The sequence below is a fragment of the Dipodomys ordii genome, unplaced genomic scaffold, assembly GCF_000151885.1.
Source record: "Dipodomys ordii isolate 6190 unplaced genomic scaffold, Dord_2.0 Scaffold249, whole genome shotgun sequence".
Classification (NCBI taxonomy): domain Eukaryota; kingdom Metazoa; phylum Chordata; class Mammalia; order Rodentia; family Heteromyidae; genus Dipodomys; species Dipodomys ordii.
This window is the reverse complement of record NW_012267465.1, coordinates 580,748-592,787: the sequence shown is the minus strand read 5'-3', so window position 1 is coordinate 592,787 and position 12,040 is coordinate 580,748. Positions and strand designations below refer to the sequence as shown.

Sequence of the window (12,040 nt, the reverse complement as noted above, 5' to 3'; positions counted from 1 at the left end):
AAAAAGCCAGAAGTGGCACTGTGGCTCAAGTGGTAGAATGCTAGCCTTGAGCTGAAGAGCTGAGGGACAGCGCCCAGGCCCAGAGTTCAGGCCCCACAACAGGACCAAAAAAAAAAAAAAATCAGAAGTGGTGCTGTGGCTCAAGTGATAGAGCGCTAGTCTTGAGCACAGAGAGGCCCAGGAACAGCACCCAGGCCCTGAGTTCAAGCCCTACAATTGACAAAAAGTAAGAAAGAAAGACAAGGTAGTGGGAGGGAAGGGAGGAGGAGGGACCACCCGGAAATGCTGACTGGATGAGGGTGGGCGCATTGGAAGGAGAAACCCTGATCCCCTCCCCATTCCCGCAGCCCCGGCCATGGCCTCTCCCCGAGGTTCTGGGAGCTCCACCTCTCTCAGTACTGTGGGCTCTGAGGGAGACCCAGCCCCGGGGCCTACCCCAGTCTGCCCATCCTCCAAGCCAGAGCCCCTGCCAGGGCCCCCCATCCGCCTGCACCTGTCGCCCATGGGGACCCCAGGGTCAGCAAAACCCTCGAGATTGGAGCGGGTGGCCCGTGAGATCGTGGAGACGGAGCGCGCCTATGTCAGGGACCTCCGCAGCCTCGTGGAGGTGAGGTGCCAGCATCGTGGAGGTGGAGGTGGGGGGCAGCGGGAAGCTTTAGGCCAGACCCCGAACCCTAACACACGTGATTTGCCCCACAGGATTACCTAGGGCCCCTGCTGGATGGCGCTGGGGTCCTGGGGCTGAGTGTGGAGCAAGTGGGCACACTGTTCGCCAATATCGAGGATATCTACGAGTTCAACAGGTCAGGGGTGGGAGGGGGGAGGTGGGGGGATCCCCCGTCTTGGTTGGTCTGACACCAGACCAGGATCATGCTGGGGAGATAGGACCCAGAGTTGGGGTGAGTGCTTACAGCATTGAGATAAGGTCCTCCCCATACTGGGACAAGAACCAAGGATTAACATGGGGGGAGTCTTAGTATTAGATCTGGCCTCAGGGCTGAATCTGACAGTCCCCTGGAGCCTCAAGGCCATGATCTATGGAGCATTGGTATGGTCAGTGAACTTTCCCAGTTGCCTAGGAAACCACGCAGACATGGAGGGCTGAACGATGCTGAGGATCCTGCCTCACAGTGCCTTGACTCGGTTTTAGGGTTGCCACAGGCTGTTAAGGTCATTGTAGCTTCAGAGCTGAGAGTGGTGATCGGTGACTCACACCTGTAATCCCAGCCACTCAAGAAGTAGAGGCAGGAGGAACAATAGTTTGAAGCCAGCCTAGGCAAAAAAAAAAAGGGGGGGGGCTTTGTCCTAATGACTAGAACTTAAAAATAAGAACTTCAGGGGCTGGGATTGTGGCTTGGTGGTAGAGTGCTTGTCTAGCATGCATGAAGCCTTAGGTTCCATTCCTCAGTACCACATACACAGAAAAAGCTGGAAGTGTTGCTGTGGCTCAGGTGGTAGAGTGCTAGCCTTGAGCAAAAGAAGCTCAGGGACAGTGCCCAGACCGTGGGTTTAAGCCCCAAGACTGGCCGGGGGGAAGGAAAACCAAAACTTGAGTGTGGCACATGTGGTAGAGCACTAACCTAGCATCCAGGGGGCCCTGGCTTCGGTCCCTGAGTTAGTAATCAATGAGTAAAAGACTTATAAACCAGCTGCCAGGGGCTCACACCTGTCATTCTAGCTACTCAAGAGTCTGAAGATCAAGGTTCAAAGCCAGCCTGGGCAGGAAAGTCTGTGAGACTCTTATTCCCCAGCGAGCCACCAAAAAGCTGGAAGTGTAGCTGTGGCTCAAGTGGTAGAGTGTCAGCCTTAAGCACAAAAGCTTAGACACTGACAGCTCCCAAGCTCTGGGTTCAAGCCCCAGGACCAGCACCAAAAAAAGAAAAACTATAGTATAGGTTGTGGGGAGATCAGAATACTCCCCTCCTCCAGGCCATGAAACTCCCCTCCTCCCTCCAAGCTCATGCCAGCTAGGAGACGCAGCCTTCAGTGACATTCTAGCCCCTTTCTGTGGATCAGCCTTCTTCCTGTGAGAAGCTAGTGGCCATCACTATTACCCACAGTGCTCTTTGGTGTCCTCCCTGGTTGGAGATGGAGGAGATGATAGGGGGGGGGGGCAGTCCTCACCCTTCCCCTCCCCCACAGTGAGCTCCTGGAGGACTTGGAAGGCAGCAGCAGTGCAGGGGGCATCGCCGAGTGCTTTGTGCAGAGGGTGAGTGTGGGCCCGGGGAATGGCTGGGGAGGGAGGGGGGCGCGGAGTAGACGACCTCTCAGGATGGGGCCTGGACTACAGAGGGCAATGGGAAACTCAGACCTGGTCTGGTGTCTCCCTGACTCCTCCCCTGTCTCCCTGACCCCCCTCCCCAACAGAGTGAGGATTTTGACATCTACACCTTGTACTGCATGAACTACCCAAGGTGAGGGGTGGACAAGGAGTCCCTGATGGGGCACCAAGACAGTGCCCAGGACTCAGGGGCCTCCCCTCTGACCCACCCAGTCACACACTGAGCCCTGATCCCTACCAGACCCTCGCTGCCAACCCCGATCCTGGCCACTCGCTGACCACCCCCTCCCAGCCCTGCCTCCTGGAAGCTGCCAGGCCCTGCTGATGGGTGCTGTGCCCGCAGCTCCCTGGCCCTGCTCCGGGAGCTGTCTGTGTCTCCGCCAGCTGCCATGTGGCTGCGAGAGCGCCAGGCCCAGCTGCGCCACTCACTGCCCCTACAGAGTTTCCTCCTGAAACCCGTCCAGCGCATCCTCAAGTACCACCTCCTCCTGCAGGTCAGCTGTGGTCCCCGGAGACGGGCACTGGGCAGGGATCGGGGAAGGTCCCATCCATCCCCACCTTTGGGTGCACAGACCCTAGCCCCTTATAGTTTGTTCTTGCTTTTTATATTTTTTTGTTTTTGTCAGTTGTAGGGCTTGAACTCGGGGCCTGGGCGCTGTCCCTGAGCTCTTCAGCTCAAGGCTAGTGCTCTACCACTTGAGCCACAGCGCCACTTCCAGTTTTCTGGTGGTTCATTGGAGATAAGAGTCTCATGGCCTTTCCTGCCCGGGCTGGCTTTGAACTGTGATGGTCAGACTTCAGCCTCCTGAGTAGCTAAGATGACAGGCGTGAGCCACTGGCACCTGGCTCTTACTTGGTTTTTATCCACTGGAGGCTGGTGTTCTACCACTGGAGTCACACCTCCACTTCCAGCATTTTGGTGGTTCATGGGAGAAAAGAGGGTTTTTTTGCTGTTTTTTGGTCAGTCATGGGGCTTGAACTCAGGGCCTGGGTGCTGTCACTGAGCTTTTGTGCTCAAGACTAGTGTTCTACCACTTGAGCCACAGCTACACTTTAGGATTTCTAGTGGTTAATTGGAGGAAAGAGTCTGATGGACTTCCCTGCCCTGGCTTTGAACCTTGATCCTCAGATCTCAGCCTCCTGAGTAGTTAGGATGATAGGTGGAGCCACCAGCACCTGGCTAAGAGTTTCCTGCTCCAGCTGGCCTCAAATGGTGATCCTCAGATCTTAGCCTCCCGAGTAGCTAGGGTGACAGGCATGGGACACTGGCATCTGATTTAGCTTCTCCCTTTACCTGTCTCTGTCTCTCTTCTTCTTCCTCATCCTGTGTACCTGGCGGATGCCTCACAGGAACTAGGTAAGCACTGGGCTGAGGGCCCGGGCACTGGCAGCCGGGAGATGGTGGAAGAAGCGATTGTGTCTATGACCGCCGTGGCATGGTACATCAATGACATGAAGCGGAAACAGGAGCATGCAGCTCGCCTCCAGGTGGACCTGGGGGTGGCCAGGCTGGCTGACTGAGAGAAGGGGGTACAGCCTTGGAGGGGGGGGATGGGGCTGGGACAAGTAGATCCCTGTCACTAACCTCCCCATCTTGGCCTGTCCATGCTTGGGCCTGGCTCTGGGCCTGGGCGTGGGTCCCAGCAGGAAGTTCAGCGGCGGCTGGGGGGCTGGACTGGCCCAGAGCTCAGTGCCTTTGGGGAGCTTGTGTTGGAGGGAGCCTTCCGAGGGGGCGGCCCCCGACTGAGAGGAGGGGAGAGACTGCTCTTCTTGTTCTCAAGGATGCTGCTCATCGCCAAACGTCGGGGACCAGAATATGCCTATAAGGGTCATATCTTTGTAAGTCTGGGGATGGAGGAGCAGGGGCCACACCTGGAAAGCGCTTTCTGCCTCCACCTCCACAATGGGAAGCAAAGCCAGGTGCAGTGCCTCACATCTACCATCCCAGCTACTTAGGCAGAGAAGGGAGGATCATAGTTCAAGTTCAGTGTTCAAAAACAGAGGGGGCTGGGAAGGTGGCTCAGTGGTAGAGTGCGTGCCTAGCATGCACGAAGCCCTGGGTTCTATTCCTCGGTGCCACATCAATAGAAAACGCTGGAAATGGTGCTGTGGCTCAAGTGGTAGAGTGCTAGCCTTGAGCAAAAAGAAGCTCAGGCACAGTGCTCAGGCCCTGAGTTCAAGCCCCAGGATTGGCCAAAAAAAAAGAAAATAAGAGTCACCCGTGGTGGTCTATCCTCTACCTCTTATTCTAGCTACTCAGGAGGCTGAGATCTGAGGCTCAAAGTTCCAAGCCAGCCCAGGCAGGAAAATCTCATTAACCACCAGAAAACTGGAAGTGGAGCTGTGGCTCAAAGTGGTAAAGCACTAACCTTGAGCAGAAGAACTTAGGGACAGAACCCAGGCCCTGAGTACAAGCTCCATGACTGACAGAAACAGAAAAGTGCTAGAGATCAGGCCAGGATTTGGGAATGTAGCCCAGGGTTGGAACACTCGCCTCACATGTAAGCAAGGACCTGGGTTCCATTTCTGGAAAAATAATCACCATCCAACTAATAAAGCGAGATCAGCGGGCAACAGGAGCTATCAGCTGTGAGCTTAGAGCTTCTGGGAACCTGGATTTATCCCCAGGAGAGGTCTCCATGGGGGAAGAGAAAGGAGGAGTCTAGAGAGCTGTCAGCTTGTCTTTCTCCCCTCGCAGTGCTGTAACCTGAGTGTGAGCGAGAGTCCTCGAGACCCTCTGGGGTTCAAGGTGTCCGATCTGACCATTCCTAAACACAGGCATCTGCTTCAGGTGAGTGTGGGGTGGGCGGGGCTGGCTGGGGCCCCGCCCTCACCCCAGACCTGGCTCCTAGCTCCTGAACTGCACCTCTAGGCCAAGAACCAAGAAGAGAAGCGTCTCTGGATTCACTGCCTCCAGCGCCTCTTCTTTGAGAACCACCCCGCCTCCATCCCTGCCAAGGTACATCCCCTGCCATAGCAGGGGTACTCAAGTACAGAGGGTCTTCTAGCCAGGCTCAGTGGCTAACGCCTGTAATCCTAGCTATTCAGGAGATCTTAGGATCAGGGTTCAAAGCCAGTCCAGTCAGGAAAGTCCATGAGACTCGTCTTATCTCCAATAAAAGTAACTCAGAAAAAGCCAAAAGTGCCAGGCACTGGTGGCTCTCACGCCTGTAAATCCTAGCTACTCAGGAGGCTGAGATCTGAGGATCGCAGTTCAAAGCCAGCCTGGAAAGGAAAAGTCTGTGAGACTCATCTCCATTAAACCACCAGAAAACCGGAAGTGGCGCGATGGCTCAGGTGATAGCGTGCTCTCCTTGAGCTGAAGAGCTGAGGGACTGAGCCCAGCCCCAGAGTTCAAGCCCCAGGACCAACAAAAACAAAACAAACAAAAAAAACCCAGAAGTACTGCTCTTGTGGCCCAATTGGTAGAGTGCTAGCCTTAAGCAAAAAGAAGCTCGGAGACAGAGCCTAGGCCCTGAGTTCAAGCCCCCAAACTGGCGCCAAAATAAAATAACGCTGCTTTTGTGCCAGTCCTGGGGCTTGAACTTAAGACCTGGGCACTGTCTTCCTTGAGCTTTTTTTGCTCAAGACTGATCTCTCCTACTTGAGCCACAGCACCACTTCCAGATAAAAATCTCACAGCTTGCTTGCCTAGAGTGGCTTTGAACCTTAATCTAGGATGATACTCATGAGCCACCTGCTCCCAGCACATCCTAGGTTTAAATTCCAGCTCTGCCAAGTCTCTGTTGTGGGCTCTTGGACTCGAAACCAGGACTTCACTCATGGGAGGCAGGTTCTCCAACCCTTGAGCCACATTTCCAGTCCTTTCATTTCCCTTCTCTTGGCCTTAATGTTCTCATGTGGAGTGGAAAGATGATTAAGTTTACCAACTAGCACTGTGCTAAGGATTCCCAGTCAACCATCTTGAACACAAGCCCCTCACCACCCCATCCCCAACTGCACATCCTGGTGTCTTTCAGGCAAAGCAAGTTCTTTTGGAAAACAGCCTTCACTGTGAGTTGGGGCCTGGGGCTGGGGGCACGGGCACGTGTAGGTAAAGAAGCCTGCATAAGCTCACTCCCCCAAACTCTTCCCTACAGGTGCTCCAAAGAGCAAGCCTGTGTTTGAGCCCCCTACACCTCCCCTTGGGTCTCCCCGGCCTCGAGATGCTAGAATTTTCACCCCTGGCCGAAGGAACACAGGTAAAAAAATAAGATGGAGCCTGGGTATTCATTGTTCCTTCTTACCCTGGGAGCCTGGTACCTGCCTCATGCTGGATTCTGCCTGATTCTTCCAGCTCCATCTCCTGGGCTCTCTGCCAGTCGCCGTGGCTATAGACAATCTGGTAAGTAACCCCAGGGGTAACCCCTAGAGCTACCCCCGGGGTTCTAGTGACACCTGGCTCCTTACACTGCTCTTCTCCTCCCTAGAACCGCTGAAAGACCCTTACGTCACGTTCCCACAGGACGGTCAGTGATGGGTCCATGTCTGTCCATCTGTCTGTCTGTCTCTTCCCCCAGGGGAATGCCTGCAATGAATGGGTGAGGTGGGATTGGGGGAAGGGCCTCCTCACCCTCCCCCCCCATACAAGGAATAAATCTTATTCTTACAGCTCATTAAATCTTTTCTTTTCTTCCTCTCTCCATCCCAGCTAAGCCTAGATTCAAGGTAAGAAATACCCCAAGACAAAGTTTTGGGGACCTCAGACTCCTGATGGAGAAAGGAACTTAGCCAGGCTGTTGGGAGTCCACAAAAGAAAGGGGTCTAAGCTGAGCTCCATGACATACGCCTGTAATCTCAGGTACTCGGTGATAGGAGGATCATGGTTTCAGGTCCCCTGGACAAAAGTTAGTAAAACTCTTATTATAAAAAAGCTCTAGGGCTGGGAAGGTGGCTCAGTGGTAGAGTGCTTGCCTTGCATGCCTGAGGCCCTGGGTTCGATTCCTCAGCACCCCATAAGCAAAAAGAAAAAAGCCGGAAGTGGCGCTGTGGCTCAAGTGGTAGAGTGCTAACCTTGAGCTGAAGAGCTGAGGGACAGCGCCCAGGCCCAGAGTTCAGGCCCCACGACCAGACCCAAAAATAAAAATTAAAAAAAAAAAAAAGCTCTAGCCAGGGGGCCAGAAATGTGGCTTCGTGGTAGAGTACTTGCCTAGCATGCATGAAGCCCTGGTTTTGATACCTCAGTACACATAAACAAAAAATAAGCTAGTGGTAGAATGCTAGCCTTGAGCAAAAGAGGCTCAGGAGAGTTACCAGGCCCAGAGGACCAGCAAGAAAAAAAAAAAAAAAAGCTCTAGCTGTGTGCTGGTGGCTCTTGCCTGTAATCCTAGATACTCAGGAGGCTTACATCTGAGAATCACAGTTCAAAGCCAACTTGGTCATAAAAGTCCCTATGAGACTCTTATCTCCAATTAACCACTCAAAAACTGGAACTGAGCTGGGCCTGATGGCTCACACTTATAATCCTAGCTACTCAGGAGGCTGAGATCTGAGGATCACAGTTCAAAGCCAGCTCGGGGAAGGAAAGTCCATGAGACTCTTTATCTCCAATAAACCACTAGAAAACTGTAAGTGGTGTTGTGGCTCAAGTGGTAGAATGCTTGCCTTGAGCTGAAGAGCTCAGGGACAGCGCCCAGGCCCAGAGTTCAAGTCCCACGACCAAAAAAACCTGGAACTGGAGCTGTAGTCCAAAGTGGAAGAACACTAGCAAAAAGAGCTCAGGGACAGCGTCCAGGCCCTAAAAAACCAAAAGACTAGAGACATGGCTTATGTAGTAGAGAGGGCTTGCTTAGGAAGCAGTCTCTAGTACTTTAAAAGAAAAACAAAAACTTGTTTTTTTAAAGTTTAGGGGACCATGTGTCAAATATCTCTTATGTGTCCTCCTTACTCAGGAAGCTGAGATTTAAGGATCACAGCTGGTCAGCAAAAAGCCAGAAGTGGAACTGTGGTGCCCAAGTGGTAGAATGCCAACTTGCAGCTCAGAATAAGTTTAGGACTGGGCGCCAGTGGCTCACGCCTATCCTATAATCCTAGCTACTCAAGAGGCTGAGATCTGAGGATCTTGGTTCAAAGCCAGCCTGGGCAAGAAAGTCTGTGAGACTCCTATCTCCAATAAAAACCACTAGGAAACCAGAAGTGGCGCTGTGGCTCAAGTGGTAGAGCGCTCACCTTGAGCTGAAGAGTGCAGGGACAGCGCCCAGGCCCAGAGCTTAAGCCCCACGACTAACCAAAAAAAAAAAAAAGTTCAGGGACAGTGTCAAGCCCTGAGTTCAAGTCCCCGTACTTGAGGGAGGGAGGGAAGAAGAAAGGAAAGAGCAGAGAGAAAAGGACCCTTCTGGCTCTCACCATCTCCTCTTTTCACAGCATGATGGCAGTGAAGAGGAACTTTACCCCTCCTCAGAGCCACAGCCACCAGTTCCAGCTTCTGGACCCCGGGAAGACCCCGAGGACCCTGGGCCCCCTTCACTGGACCCCTCAGGGACTTCCATCACTGAGGAAATCTTGGAACTGCTGAGCCAGAGAGGCCTTCGGGATCCAGGGGTGAGCGGGGCATCTCTCACTGTGGCATTTTTGTTGTTGTCAGTCGTGGGGCCTGAACTCTGGGTCTGGGTGCTGTCCCTCAGCTCTTCAGCTCAAGGCTAGCGCTCTACCACTTGAGCCACAGCGCCACTTCCGTCTTTTTCTGCTTATGTGGTGCTGAGGAATCGAACCCAGAGCCTCATGCATGCGAGGCAAGCGCTCTACCACTAAGCCACCTTCCCAGCCTTTTTTTACTCAAGACTGGTGCTCGGGCTGGGAAGGTGGCTCAGTGGTAGAGCGCTTGCCTCGCATGCATGAGGCCCTGGGTTCGATTCCTGAGCACCACATAAGCAAAAAAGAAAAAAGCTGGAAGTGGCGCTGTGGCTCAAGTGGTAGAACGCTAGCCTTGAGCTCAAGAGCTGAGGGACAGCACCCAGACCTAGAGTTCAGGCCCCACGACCGGACCCCCCCAAAAAAATAAAAATAAAAAAGACTGGTGCTCTACCACTTAAGCCAACAACTCCTGACTCCAGATAACTTTTGGCATCTTTCTTGTGTCCCCTATAGCCAGCCACCCATGACATTTCCAAGTTCCCTGGAGATATCCCAAAAGCACCAGATGACAGCAAAGCCCTCTCATCCTTGCCCGGCAGAGAGTCTTCAGAAGAGGAGATGGAGGAGGAGGAAGAAGAGGAGGAAGAAGAGGAAGAACCGGAGATGGATGAAAGGGAGCCTTCTCCACTCCATGTCTTAGAGGAACTAGAAAGTTCCAACACAGCTGACATGCCGGACAGTGCCAGCCTTCCCAAGGTCCCGGATGTTCACAGCCTCCCTGACATTCCTCAAGTGCCCTGCTTTCCAGCCATTACTAGTGGCTCTGATGTCCCCAACCCTTCCTCTGTCCCCCATGACTCCTGGCTCCCAGGACCAGAACTCATCTGTGCCAACGATCCTGGAGAACTGAGGGGTCCCTCTTCAGGAAGCAGGACAGCGCAGGAGGAAGAGAGAAGATTTTCATCCCAAACTTTCCAACCCCAAGATGTCACTCAAGCTCAGGGATTTGCCGATGAACAGGAATTCCGCTCCTGCTCGGAAATCCGGAGTGCCTGGCAGGCTATGGAGCAGGGTCGTCTGGCCCGGCCCGGCTTCCCCGAGCCTCTCTTGATCCTGGAAGACTCTGATCTTGGTGGAGGCAGTGGCAAGGCAGGAGCCCCACATTCAGAGCGGGCAGCGTCCCGGGTTCGAGAACTGGCCCGGCTTTATAGTGAACGCATCCAGCAGATGCAGAGGGCTGAGACGCAGGCATCCATCAATGCCCCCCGCCGCCGACCACGGGTCCTGGCCCAACCTCAGCCAGCCCCCTGTCTGCCCCAAGAGGAGGCTGAGCCAGGTGAGATCTGCTACATGGTAGGTCTGCAGAGATGGCTTGTCAGACATCTGAAGAATCAGAGTCTCAAGCTTGCCTAGCTATGCCCCCCCCTCCTTCCCCAGCCCTTTTCATTTTCAGTTACTGTTCAGGTAGAGTTATGCTTTTCGTAGTTGGGATTACAGGTGTGTGCCGCTGCACTTGGCATTAATTTTGTTTGCTTTGCACACAGGGTCTCCGCCTGCCTTTGGACACGTGCTAGTGTGTGAGCTGGCCTTCCCTATGACCTGTTCCCAGGAATCTGTCCCCTTGGGCCCTGCTGCTCTGCTTCAAACTGCCACCCCTTTGTCTAAGGGAAGCCACCTGAGTGGCCAGAGCCTAGGTGTCTCAACTGTACCTGAGCAAGACCATCTAGGCAGCCACATTCAGCCACCTCCCTTTTGGCCGGAACAAGGAGACTTCAGGAACCAGCCTCCAGTCCCATCACCTTTGCCCTGTGAACAGGACAGCCCTGCAGATGTCCAGTGTCCAGCTGTTTCAACTTGGTCCGATCAAAGCCAGTTGGGAAGCCAGGTTTCTCTGCAGAGAAGCTATTCTGACGTCACCGATTCAGCTTCCACCTCATTGGCTGAGCAAGAAGAGCCACCAGAGAGCCAGAGCCCAGCCAGCTCCCCAGAAACTGAGCAGAGAGAATGCCAGGACGATCAAGGCCCAGTCTCTGTTTCTGACCCAGCCACCTACCATGTGCCAACACGTGGGAGCAGCGTGGACCATGAGATCCCGTCAGCCACCTTACTGCCATTATCAGATGACCTTGCAGAGATTTCTTGTCCAGGTGCCTCACCTCTGCTGGCCGCTGGAGGCCACCCGAGCTGTCCAATGTCAGCCAGTGCGTCACCTTTTGGCTCTGAGGATCTCCCAGATGGTCAGGATACAGGTGCCACATTGTTACACCAGCCACAAGGCCTTAAGGACATTGGGGTCCAAGATCTCCCACCTTTGCCCAAACAAGAAGCTCCTCCAGACTCGTGGGCTACTGCTGCCACCCCTCTGCTTCAGGGACACAGCCTCACAGACACACAAGCTCCCCAACCCACTACACCTTTGTTGGATCAACAGAACTGCCCAGACAGCCCTATTCCAACTGTCATGTCTTTGGCTGAGCAAGAGAATTCTCCAGATCATCTCCACTGGTGGTCGCCCCCGGTTCAGGCCACCATGGTTTTATCCAAACCTGGAGGTCCCTTGCCCTCTCCTGTGACAAAATCAGAGCCTGCAGACTCGACCCCACCCTGCAGCCCCCCACCCCCGACCCGTCAGCTCCTGGGCCCCAATGCCACCGCCCTTTCCCGATATTTGGCCGCCTCATATATCAGCCAGAGTTTAGCTCGGCGGCAGGGACCTGGAGGAGAGCTCTCCTTAACTTCTCGGGGTTCCTGGTCCTCTTCTGCTCCCACATCCCGGGCGCCATCCCCACCCCCCCAGCCCCAGCCTCCGCCCCCTCCAGCAAGACGGCTGAGTTACGCAACCACCGTCAGTATTCATGTAGGAGGGGGAGGGCGGCTACGACCAGCCAAGGCCCAGGTCAGGTTGAATCACCCTGCCCTTTTGGCCCCCTACCCAGGAACTTGGGGACCTTCCCAGAGCCCAGGGGGCACCTCCTGATATGCTTTCACACCTGTGAGCTTTCACACAGTCAGGACAATCAACCAGAATACCATCCATGTCCTCCAAACTCCACAAACAACTCTAGAATGTGTCGGGGACTTCCGGGCCCCTTGGGATGTCCTTCCTCTTCTGACCTCCATGGATGCACAGGGGATGGAGAAGGAGATGTCACGTTTCTTTTGTGAATTAATTCATATGATGAAATG

General features: G+C 54.1%; 1 protein-coding gene across 1 annotated transcript in view; it reads left to right on the top strand.

Annotated features, from left to right (window-relative positions):
- The window catches only part of Plekhg2 (pleckstrin homology domain containing, family G (with RhoGef domain) member 2), an 18,837-nt gene extending 6,797 nt beyond the window's left edge, over positions 1 to 12,040 (top strand). Inside the window, exons 2-18 of the mRNA XM_013036099.1 lie at positions 316 to 607; positions 700 to 803; positions 2,143 to 2,209; positions 2,368 to 2,414; positions 2,625 to 2,775; positions 3,632 to 3,769; positions 3,929 to 4,120; positions 4,980 to 5,072; positions 5,154 to 5,240; positions 6,262 to 6,295; positions 6,382 to 6,483; positions 6,579 to 6,626; positions 6,712 to 6,750; positions 6,933 to 6,949; positions 8,645 to 8,821; positions 9,368 to 10,190; positions 10,399 to 12,040. Of these exons, the coding sequence (XP_012891553.1) occupies positions 316 to 607; positions 700 to 803; positions 2,143 to 2,209; positions 2,368 to 2,414; positions 2,625 to 2,775; positions 3,632 to 3,769; positions 3,929 to 4,120; positions 4,980 to 5,072; positions 5,154 to 5,240; positions 6,262 to 6,295; positions 6,382 to 6,483; positions 6,579 to 6,626; positions 6,712 to 6,750; positions 6,933 to 6,949; positions 8,645 to 8,821; positions 9,368 to 10,190; positions 10,399 to 11,831 (3,844 nt within the window). The 3' untranslated portion in view covers positions 11,832 to 12,040. The remainder of the gene's footprint in view (positions 1 to 315; positions 608 to 699; positions 804 to 2,142; positions 2,210 to 2,367; positions 2,415 to 2,624; positions 2,776 to 3,631; positions 3,770 to 3,928; positions 4,121 to 4,979; positions 5,073 to 5,153; positions 5,241 to 6,261; positions 6,296 to 6,381; positions 6,484 to 6,578; positions 6,627 to 6,711; positions 6,751 to 6,932; positions 6,950 to 8,644; positions 8,822 to 9,367; positions 10,191 to 10,398) is intronic.